This window comes from Oryzias latipes, chromosome 20 (genome assembly GCF_002234675.1).
Source record: "Oryzias latipes chromosome 20, ASM223467v1".
Taxonomy (NCBI): Eukaryota; Metazoa; Chordata; class Actinopteri; order Beloniformes; family Adrianichthyidae; genus Oryzias; species Oryzias latipes.
In genome coordinates, this window is record NC_019878.2 from 8,660,058 (window position 1) to 8,672,229 (window position 12,172).

The 12,172-nt window shown below is 41.6% G+C and overlaps 1 protein-coding gene across 2 annotated transcripts in view; it reads right to left on the minus strand.

The window, feature by feature from the left end:
- Window positions 1-1,320: 1,320 nt before the first annotated feature.
- Window positions 1,321-12,172, minus strand: part of LOC101161760 (partitioning defective 3 homolog) — a 409,623-nt gene continuing 398,771 nt past the window's right edge. For both annotated transcript variants that reach the window (XM_023950354.1, XM_023950353.1), the window contains one exon: window positions 1,321-5,418. In XM_023950354.1, the coding sequence (XP_023806122.1) occupies window positions 4,986-5,418 (433 nt within the window). In that variant the 3' untranslated portion in view covers window positions 1,321-4,985. The remainder of the gene's footprint in view (window positions 5,419-12,172) is intronic.

The following is a 12,172-nucleotide window of genomic DNA, read 5'->3' on the forward strand; positions in this document are numbered from 1 at the left end:
AAGAATCCGCTGGAATTACGTTAACTGTGTGAACGCTTGAAGAGTTACAGTAGTTGAAAGAATGTCAACGCTGGAGCCAAAGCTACTGTAGTAAAGGGTTAAAATTTGATGTTTTTTTAGTAAAAAAAACCAAAAACTTTTGAGGCTCGTTTTAGAATTTGGGTCAATTTTATGCATAGAAGTGTGCATTTTTTCAAAGTGAAAAATCAATATTGTGAATAAATTATGATGTTAAGGTCCTTTAGAATTCTTGTTATCAAAATATCACCGTATGAAACAGTGAACAAACTGCTGGATTAGATATCAAACATCTGCTCACAATTTGTATCATAATCTGCGTTTTTGTTACACGTATGCACAAACTTACCCAAATTTAATAAATGTCAACAACAACAAGAATTCGGAATTAAACTGCTTTGATTAAATGATAATTATGAATGAACACAGACCAACTCACGCGATAAGTCATTTAAAAACACGGCAAAAGATGTAAAGATACATTCTAAAATCTGCTATTTTCTAGCGCTCATCATCATCTATCAAAGGAAACGTCTGCGTCTCATTCAGGCCATGGAGCGGCGAGCTCCTTACATGTGGGAGTGGCTACCGATGAAGCAATTTGGGGAAATTGTGATCTGTGAATTTACAGAGCTGTGGATCCAACAATTCTGCATGACATGAAAGTTTTGATGAGCTGTGTGATGCTGTGGGACCTCTTGTGGCGCCCGCTGTGCAGTTTACCAAGAAGCGCATTGTCATCCGGTTGTTGGTCACGTGACTCATTTATCCCTTGTGCTGTCCTAGGCACTTTAACATTGGGATTTGGGTCATCTAGACCCACTAGACAGTGCGCTGAACCTTTTTTCACGCCACAAAAAGCTACTTCTCCAAGCGGAAAAACCTTTTTCAATAAATTCAAGTTTTTTCTAAAATTGTTGTGTTTCCAGTAGGCACATTTATTTTCGCAAATCCAATTTGCGCAATTCTATAGTCAATGCAAGTACCATAGCTGTTTTCATTAATTCAAGCCATCATTGTTTGCAACAACAAGTCAACCTGTTTTTCTTCACCATGTTTGTTTTAAGTCATTGAGAATCCGGTTTAAAGTAATCACACGACCAAATCTGCAATCAATAAAGGTTTTTTTAAAGTAAAGTTTAGTCACGTGTCGGTTCATCAATGGCAAATCATTATCCGACTGCGTAGCAACGGCAAAAACCAGACATTTATCACGTCCCTTTAATTATGGCTCACATTTTAACGGCAAATTTTCAAAGACCGAACGCTCTTCTGAATGTTAAAGCAACACAATCAACGAAATGAGTGTTACAAGGACTGAAAAAAGCCTCCATTTATTGACGGAAAAGTTCATATTTTATGCACAGAGAACAGCAGAATCATTTCTTAATGACACACTCTCGTATAAAGGGAAATTGCACAGTGCTTGCATTATTCATTTTTACCAACATAGAAACCATACTGTGGATAATAAAACACAATGAAGGATGGTCATAAAAACACAATAAAACAATCATATATTTCTTATTTCTCCCAGGATTAAAAAAAAACATCCTCCGAAACAAAAGGTTTATGGGGAAAAAGTCCATATGTCATGATGGAGATGCACAAACATTAATTACAGTGCACAAATAATAAGCGTGCATTATGTGATATTGTCAAATTTGCATATGATCAGAGCACAGAAGAGCAAAAAAGTCATTATTATTGCAGGAAACCCTCCAGTTCTACACAAAACAGCAGAGAAAACGGACAAAAAAAAAGGCTTTAAAAAGAAGGAGAGACGGCGAACAAACTGCAACCTCCTGTTTGTAGTGGAGGCTCGGAGGAGCCTCTGTGATTACACCATTGACTGAATCATCTGCGAGGTCAGGCCTCCCCGTCTTCACTTCCTCCCACTCCTCCCTTCGCTACCTCTCCCACTCAGCAGCCCGGCCGCTCGTATGGCTGCCCAGGCGCCCTGGCCGCCGGGTTCCCGGCAGCGTTTACAGATGCTGAAACACATGGCAACCCCCGCAAACAAACACACTTAAATCAGGACAGCAAAGTAGTTCCTATAGAAATGGATCCGCCTTGCCGTGCGGGAGAGATCTATCCATGCTTTTCTGCTCTGGACTCTAAACGTAGAGCTGTGGAAGTCAAAGAGGCCTGGATTTAGACGACTTGACCCATCTGGGTGCAGCGTGTTTTTGGGTTGTCCTGGCCCGTGAAGGGTCGTAGAAAGACTCAAAGGGGGTGCAGGTGTCTCTTGCAGTTACCTTGTGGTTCATACGGTGACCTTAAAGGATGCCATGAAAATGGAACATACTATTGTCATACGTGTGGTAAAAGTATCACATTTGTAAGGATAATGGCAGTTATGCTGAAGCTGTCGTGCGGTGCCCTTCACTCTATGCGTTAGTAAGACCCCACAGAAATGTGTCACGCACAGGGTGGATAGGTGGTACGGAAATGTTTACTACAACCTATTGCCTGTAGCATGGCTGTAGAAAACATGAAACATTTCGCTCTACCAGTTCACAGTGTGGTCTACGACCCTAAAATATTTCACCCATAAGGTCAGTTATGACTTAAGCAAAACTCCTGCTGGTTTTGAACACACGTTTGACATTTCAAAATGAAGCCATTAAGCTGCAGGCAGCTTCTTTCTTTGGTTTTGGCCGGTTTCTGTTAAAACACAGACATTTGATTTGATGACTTTAGGTCAGAACAACGTCCAAGGCTAAAGTTTGGATGTCCTGGATCAACTCTGGTTTTACTGACACATTCCTGTTATGAAGAAGCCTTTGCTGGATTTCCCTTTTGAACTTCGCTTTTAATAAATCTTGTAGCACAAACTGAACAAAGGATGGAAGGATGATGATTTGAAGCCTCATCAGAATCAAAGCTCAGTCTAAATAAGGACTTTCTTGTTCATTTTTAGGCTCAATTAGAACCATTTTTTTGTTTCCCTGAGACTATTTTCTTGGAGGATTCAGCGTGACGTGACCTGATCGATTACCCAAACAATGAACATGATTCTCTTTTTTTAGAGTCTGTAACGTGTGAATTATTATTCCTAAAGTTGAGTCTCTGTGCCTCTGCACCCCCAGTTTAAAAACACTGTTGTTGAGGAAGTGGACGATGAACATACTCGGAAAGGTTCATTCATTTTTGATGAAGGAAATTAATTAAGAAAGCAAGTGTGACCCCTGTTAGAGCTGATTGCTTCTCGTGGTTGAGTGGAGGAGAGCAAAACTCCTAAAGCTGTTTTCACACACAGATAGAGCAGGAGGGAAACCATGTGAGGGGAGGGGGGGGGGGGGTAAGGAAAAGAAGTTAGGATTATCATACCAAATTTGGGAGCAGAAAGATCTGAGAAAATCAAAAAAACTTTCAGGATTCATGCTGGAAACACGAGCTCCTACTCAAAGTTCATTTTCAGAACACTACATTTGATAACATTTGAGTGTGAGTTGAAACAACGAGCATCTTCATGCTCTTTGACAATTGAGTAGATATGAGAACTGGCCTGAGTGACCCCTCCCTTGTCGCGGTCGAAACAGGAAGTACCTGTTAGTTCAAAGAAGCCAAAATCCCATAGATTTCTAAAGAGACATAAAAAGCTTTTACTCAGTCATTCAGAATAACCATTCTTGATCTGATACTTTTTTTCTTGATCTGATTTTTTTTTTTCTTGATCTGATACTGTTTTGAACATGTTCACGATAATCTTAATTTTTTAAAATGTGTTTTCTATAGTTTAAGTTGTTCAAGTTATGCCTTAATAAAATGTATGTGGTCTCACGCCAAACATTCAAAACGTTTGATTGACAGATCTGTTCTGCCAATCTGTATGGACCTACAACCAACCGGGGCTCAAAAGTGGTACGGTTTGGTCCAGCTTAATGGGTCAATTTTATGATGGAAACACTCAAACTACTGGACTGTATCGTATCGCTCAGTGGAAACAAGGCTATTTACAGCTGATGTCATAAAAAAGAAACCCACAATTATTAAAGTTTTGGAGATTCTCCATCAGATGATGAGAATATGACCTGGACATCACAGAGCTCAGCACCAACTCTCAATACATTTGAACTGATCTTTAGAACTGGTAACATGCAGTTTAGGTCGTACCATTTGAGATGAAAGATCTTTCGTACACCATGTTTCATTCATTCATTCATTCATCTTCTGACGTTTTATCCCTTTCGGGGTCACGGAGCTGCCGGAGCCTATCCCGGCTACTTATGGGCGAAGGCAGGGTACACCCTGGACGGTTCGCCAGTCTGTTGGAGGGCCACAATCACACACCCATTCACACTTACACTCACACCTAGGGACAATTGAGAGTTGCCAATTGACCTATGAAGCATGTTTTTGGACACCATGTTTAAGTACAAAAATATCTGTAAAACACAAACTTTCACAATGTTAGACCGTCAGCATATAAAAAACATCTATAGAAGAACCTTGCTTACATTAAGCATCTCTGAATGATTTTTTTTTTCTTTTTTTTTTCGATGATCCGTTCCATTCTCCCCCCACAGATGGCACAGAACATGTCTGGACTGTGTCATGCTCTGGAGGTTAGATAGCTCAGGTCATTCTGCTGTCAGATCTGATGATGCCGCAGTGACCCACACCCGTAACCTTCTGCTGGGATGTCTGCTTTACTGCTGGTGTCAGACGGATGGGTTAACGCCTTGGCCCCACGCCTACACACGCTAACGACTCCAAAAGGCACTTTAGTGTTCCATGAACGGAAACACGTTGCTGGACGTTGAAAGATTGCTCATCCTTTCCTTTCGCTGTAGAAAATGAGGATCTTTGAAACAGTTTTACTCGTAACAATTTTTAACAGTTTATCCAAAAAAAAAAAACCAACCTAAAATTCTTTGTGTTAAAAAACGGACATTTATCCTATAAATTCCTGTTGGGATCAGTTATTTGAAAAAATAAAAATCAGTAATTTTATGTACGTCTCAGGAATAAAACATCCTTCCTTTTTCAGAGCTGTGACGAAAGCTGAACTTGGCGATTTGCGAAGGCGACGGTGGGACGTCCTGCCTGTAGGGGCCTTTGGACTGAGACCCCACCCGCATGGGGGTCGAGCCAGGAGCCATAGTGTTGTCCCTGCTGAGGCTGAAGGCGCCGCTGTTGCTGCCAGAGGCTTCCGATGCAGTAGACAGTTGGTCTTTCATGGCTTCCTGCTGCTCCCTGCGCCTCTCCTCCTGCCTCAGCAGCTCCTGGGTCTCCAGAAGGACACGAGCGTTTAAGCTGGACATGCCCAGGTAGCCGTTGCGTGGCCCCGGGGCCCCGGAGTGGCGAGGGTTTTCCTTGGATGCTGGGTATCCCTGTGCTGGTGTGTACATCCATGAGTCTTGAGACACTGTGCTGTGGTTTTTGCGAGGTTGCCTAAAAAAAGGGAAAATTGAAAGTTAATTAAGATAAAACTCACTTTAAGGGGACCTATGACCAGAATGTCTAAAGTCCGGCCACATTCCAATTTCAATTTTGTCAACAAAACCATAACATGCAGCCCCCAGCACTTTCTAAAACAGTGTGTAAAATTTTTTAATTATAATTTGGCTACATTTTGTCAAAAGCCATTGTCAACACGTGGTAATAATGTCGTGGAATTCTGTGACACTTTCTAGCTCATTTTTAGACTGTTGACATAAAACGAAATGAACAGATTTAATCCACTGATCAAAGATAAAGTGTTTTGTACTTCTAAATAAAACATTATTTGTATTATTTTAGGGGTTTACTGTGAGTATTTGGTGTTAAGTCCAGACCGTTAGCATATGGTTTTCACATTGGTCAAAGGTTAACCTGGTTTGACTTTCAAATCAGGTTCAATGGCATTTTGTACATAAAGCAAAAATAAAGCGCAAAATTATGAGTAGCTAATGAACGTGAGAGTTTTAAACAGTTTTGAAATTCACATTTACGCACTTTTATGAAGATTTTTTATTGAAAGTGGTTGCTTGAATGTGTGTTGCCGAGGGCGATGCTTAGGTTAATAGAGATTTAATATGTAACATTTTATGTGAACCCAGATTTAATGTTGAGTTTTACTAGTTTTCAAATACAAAATTCGGAGTAATTTTGGCAAAAATGTATTTAGATGTTTTTAAACCCTATGTTCTGTTATATTATAAGGGTTCAAAATGCAAACTGATTGGTTGACCATTACATATTTTCACCTCACCAATTTGGGCCTTTTTTTGCAGAAAGTCTGGTCACCCTTTGTCAATGAAGATAAAAAAAGGAAGGAAGTACAAAGAAAATGAAAAACAATCTTTGGCTCTGTACTGGTGAAGAACTCCAAGGAAGCCAAAAGAGATAGTGGCTATTTTTACATATCATGAGATAAAGAGAAGCATGAGCTTGAAGCATTCATTTCAAACACAAGTGGAGTCCAAGGCGATCGGCGTTAGCGTGCAGCTGCATAATCACTCTGACTCTGGCAACATAAAAAAAGTAAATGTAGTCACGCAAGAACACAAAAACACAAAAACCGACGGCTAAAATGCCGTCAGGAAAATTAGTTCCACATAGTAAACAAACACAAACGCTAAAATCTACTGGAGAAAAATGCTGGCTTTTATCCATTTAAGTCTTTCTTTTTTGGAGATGCAGATGAGTGCACCCTCCGAGCAGACAGAGTAATGGCGGGTGTTTGATGTATCCACAGCGTGCCTCCGAGCCCTGACAGGTTAGGACGCACGCACATCAAGTGTCTCGGTCCTGGCAAAATAAGCACCTTACACCCAACGTTCTAGCTCTCTCCGGAAATTAACCTTCAAAAGTCGTCTCTGCAAACGTTTCCATTTTTTTGGAAAAAAAAATGGAAACTCTGCTCTAAGGATCCATTAAAGGCTGACATGCGATGGAAGGCCCTTGACTCTGTCTTTTACGTCAAAGGTGCTAAAAGACATCCCATTCACACCCCGGTGACCCGGCGTGCGCTTAAAAGGTTTCGGAGCTTGTGCTACAAAACCGCCCAAGCAATCAGAAGCTCCTGCTGCTTCTAGGCCAAGACACCGGCACTTTTCCTGATATGGAACTGACAGGAAGAGATGGGAGGCTTCTCAAAGCTAAAGCATGACCAGCAGTTCAGTTGGTTGTAGATTTTGGTTATATTCAACATGCAAATTAGATCAACTAAACCCTTCTATAATCTAGTTTGACTAAACTTACCCACCAAAGATCTATTTTGATTTTGGACATGACAAAAGGTAAAAGGGACTGAACGGTGAGGCAGTGGTTAGTGCGCTCGTCTCACAGCAAGAAGGCACTGTTACAAATATCAGCTTCCGGTGTGGCGTTTGCATGTTCTCCTCATGCATGTGTTGGTTTTTCCCAGGCACATCGGTTTTCTCCCACAGTCCAGACACACGCTTCATGGGTTCATTTGTGACTCCAAATAGGTGGGAATATGTGTGGGTGATACTTTAACGCAGGGTTTTTCAACGTTTTTTGAGCCAGGGCACACTTTAACCTTGTCAAAAATCCTGCGGCACACAAGCATCCAAAAATTAAAAAAAAAGAAGAAATTCATAGTCTGTATTGATCTACAGCCCCTCCTCAATCTCACATGCATTTTTGTGATAATTGTGGCAGAAAAAGCTGGAAGTTGCAGTTGTTTTTTCTAAAAGATGTAATAAAAGTTACCGTAAATTCCGGACTACAAAGCGCACCCGATTACAAGCCGCACCCACCCATTTTCACGTGTTTGATTAGTTTTATACATACACAAGCCGCGTCAGAGTACAAGCCGCGCAAATGTTAGGCGATATTGTCGCGCAAATGTTAGGCGATATTGTCATCCTGACCGATCACGGACAGCATCCCAGAGTGAGTGTAATTCATTAGCACATTGTGGGTGGTGCCAGCTTTGCCTCTGGCTCATGTATTTGAGTGTATCGACATCTGTCAAACAGCATGGACCTCTATTCTGTTCACAAGTTCCTCAGTTATGGTGTTTTTATTTCATTTTTTTTTTACTTATTGACAATCTAGGTATCATACATAAAATTACAAACAGTAACCATACAATCAACATTACATCCCTCAGTTATGATGAGGAAATTTACATCCGTGATTCCACATTTCCCATGAGTCTTAGGGGATAAAGGCGGGGCCAACGCCCGGCTCGCCATACTGTTGTACGTGTTTAAGAATGAGTATCAGCAGTGCATGGAGGGGTGAACGGGTACAGCTCTCCTTCCGCTTGTGTCGCGGCAGCGTTATGGGAGTAACAGGGCTGGTTAAAAAAACACACCGGTAAAATACAGCAGCGGCGACTGAAAAGCGCGCGCCTCAGCGCGATACACGATACGCGCGCCTCAGTGCGGCGCGTGCGTCAGAATTCAGAAGCCTCTGCACTCCGCGGACGCCTCTGCGCTCCGCTCCCGCCCCGCGCGCTCCTTGTCTCCCCTTCCTATCTACTCCGACACCTCTGGCCAGGGCGGCTTCAGGGAGGAGCACTTCGTCCCCGTTGCGCCGGTGGACGGAACAAATCGTTTCTGTGCAAAGCAATCGGACTTAATACTGTACGTTTTGTGTATGAGGGGCAGGTGCGTTGTTACGTGTGGGAGCCATCAGACTGCCATCGGCCCCGCAGCTCAATCAGCAGGAGAAGATGTCTCCAGCTCACACGGAGGCTGTGAGTTTTTCAAAGCAAAATTCCGCTTTTACGGTTTCCTTAGAAACCGTAAATGGAGTGTAAATTCACTCCATGCGCTGTTCTCTCCGTCACGCAGCAAACCGGCTTTTCCAAACCCGTTGGTGACGGTGGACTTTTTTACGCTGCTTTTAACGATTGCTTTTAACTTGAAAGCTTCATCATATTGTAGCGGCGATCTGGTGCACGTTGGGTCTAATGGCCCCAAAGGATTCTGGGATGCGGCCGGGCATGCGTGTTTCATTTTGTTGAACCATGACTGAAGTGTCTAAGACCTGAAGTCAACTCCATGCTGTTTGGCTGCTTAGAGGTGTGTTGAATATAAATGCGTTGTGCTTGGTGTTAGACAAAGAATTCAAACTTTTCACTGAGTTCGAAAGTACGTACATGGCTGCCGCTAATTAAATCCATAAATTAGTCGCGTCACTGAATAAGCCGCAGGGCTGTAAGAGCAGGAAAAAAGTAGCGGCTTGTAGTCCGGAAATTACGGTAAGTTAGAAGATTTAAAAACTGTTTAATGTGTGTTCGTTGTGGTTTCAAGACGTTTAAGAGGAGAGACTCATTGTGCGCTGAGATGCTGTCACTTTAACCCAATGCATCATGGGAGACGTAGTCCAAACAGCTGCCGAACACAGACAGACTCGCGTCTCTGAGCTTCATTGTTTTGTTCACTTGTTCCACGGTCTGATACTGGATCCCGCGAAAAGCTAGAACACTAAAGACGAGCTATAGCTGGTATTTTTGTTGAAATTAAGCAACATTATGAGCAGAGTCAGAACAAGGAAGTGAGGACTGTAATCACTTCTGATTGGTCAGACTGATGACGTGTGACTAGGCCTCCAAGAATAAGAGAGGGATTATGCGGGTTCAGAAGATGGATGGATGGATGGATGGATGGATGGATGGATGGATGGATGGATGGATGGATGGATGGAAAAAAGATATAAGTCTATGTCTAATCCAATACAGTTTGGATCCAACTAATCATCCATAGATCCGGGGGGAAAATACATGAACATAAAAACTTTCATGAAAAGTTCCAGCTATCACCATTTCAATACTGAAATGTGCTATTAAAAGGCGAAGCTGGAAAAAAAAGTAAAAATTTGGATGTTTGCATTGCACTCTTAATCACACTTTAGTAAAACAAAGTTCATACAAGTGTAGATGATACAGTCAGAGCGAATTTGGATCTTGCAAAGATTTAAACAGAGAACTAGAAAGATTTTTATTGATATTCTTTTCTATTCAATATGCAGATAGTTCACATTCAAAAGGAAGATGCAGAGTAGCTGATAATTGCCTTAGTTACAACAACAACAAAATGGGCAAATCTGTATGGGGCAAAGAGGTGTCCCTCACAAAATATCAAGGTCGCTGTTTAAGTGATAAGTATGCGCTCTGTCAGAAATGAAGAAATTAGACAATCAGTGTCGTTTTGGCAAGTGTCCTACAAGCACTTCTGTATCACCTGTACACCCCATTGATGTAGCATTCACGCACGGTCAGAACGGGTAAACTACTTGCACCTTATCAACGACTAAAGTATGGTCTAAGGCTAAGGTACGACAGGATCAGCCGTACATCGTAACTTACATTATCCTTACGAATACCTCATGATATCATGTGACTAAGGTTTAAATGGAGGCAGATAATTTGCTAGAAAGAGCTCTGGAGCAATCTGCCCAATAGAAGATCGAGGTCTAGGTTTCAACTCAGTTCATAAAGCAGAAGATCTTAGCTGAAGTTCTCTTCAAGACAAAAAGAAAAAAAAAACAACATTTAAACCAAGATCAATGAATTAGGATTGTTGCAATCCAGTTTATTCTGGACAAGGACAAGTTGTTTTTTAGTGTATTTTAGTACTAGACCTTCAAGGGATGAACAGATTCTATTAGGGAGTTTTTGTTGTCAATTCTATATAGAGCAATCACAGGTTGACCTTTACCCTAAAAGAACTTAGCTTTTTCTTCCCTAGCTTTATCTATTTTTTCCAGAAATCAATTTTATGACAGAGGAACTCAAAAACAAGCTGGTAGATGACGTCCAACTCTTGCTCAGTAAATAATCCAGACCTTACCCTGTCTGAGCAGCAAAAAACATCTATATTTTAGGAAGAAAAGCTGCTTTAAAATGCTTGTGCTAATCTGAATCGCCGACAGTGACAAACATCCAACAAAATGCATCATCGCAGCTCAGTATGTGATGAGACTCATGTCTGTATGTCATGTAAATGCAGCGCAAACATGCATCCAGTGTGTGCACGTTTGTGCATCTTGACTTTGTGTGATTACCAGTCATTGGTGGAGGGGCAGCTGTAAGGACAGACTGCAGAAAGACCCCGCCACATGCTCTGTATCTGAGTTTCGGGGTCTGGGCAGGCTGCCACGCCTTTCCACCCCGTCTCGGCTTGAAGAGCAGCCAGCGGCCCTCATGTCTGAGCGTCCTGTTGGAGAACTTCAGCGCGCTCGCAGCACAGGGGCTGCGCTCTTTTCCGGCTCAACAGCAGACGGGAGGAAGCTGATTTAAGGGAGAGGGTCACCGCGGCGAGGGGAGGAGAGCGCTGAGAACATTGTTCTGCAGGAATGTAACGGTGATGGATGTGTCAGCAGATCTACTTCTCTTATCACCTCCACTCCTGCGCCAGAATATGTCACGGAGTAGATTACATTTTCAGGGAGAGGGGATGGGAAAATACATCACGCCAAAGAGAAGGATAAATTTAGAATGACAGAAAATAACAAACAAAGCCAGGAAGTTGTGGCCGCTCCGGGTTTCTGTTAAACAGCTGGGAGGAATCAGACTTTATAGGAGAAAGAATAAAATATTACTGTATTTTTTACACTATAAGGCACACTTAAAAGTCTTAATTAAAAAAAAAAGAAAAAATAACAGTGCAGTCCTCATATATGGGTTAATTGTATTTACTGATGCAATTTTAAGAGGTTCGCGGCTGTCTGTCAAATTGTCAGTCTATTTTTTTTACAAGCTGCACACAAGTTCGGTGTTATTGTGACTAAGCTAACACAGTTAACGTATAGCGGTCTTGTACTGTGCTTTTTTTTTACATTACTAACAAGGTTAGGAGTTAGAGTAGTCACAGTAATGTTTGTTTTAGCTATATCAATCTGTTTTATTACGTGTTGCAAACAAGGGTGGGTGCTATTGTGACTATGCTAACCTGGCTAAGATGTAGCGGTGTTGGACTGTTTTTTTTTTTGTGTTACTGACGAGGTTGGGAGTTAGAGTAGTCACGGTAACATTTTATTTGGTGCAGGAATGCCCAGATTTAGTTTTTGACAATTTATACAGTATTTCAGTCCGAAATACTATGAAAATACTATGATTATGTACTAATTATTCAAAAACTACACAGTAAAAGTACACAAATCTTTGTGGTTTAATAGGTTTGTTGTCTGTATCAATAATATTCTCTTATAAATATATGATTAGAATAGATAAGGCAAATTATTATGA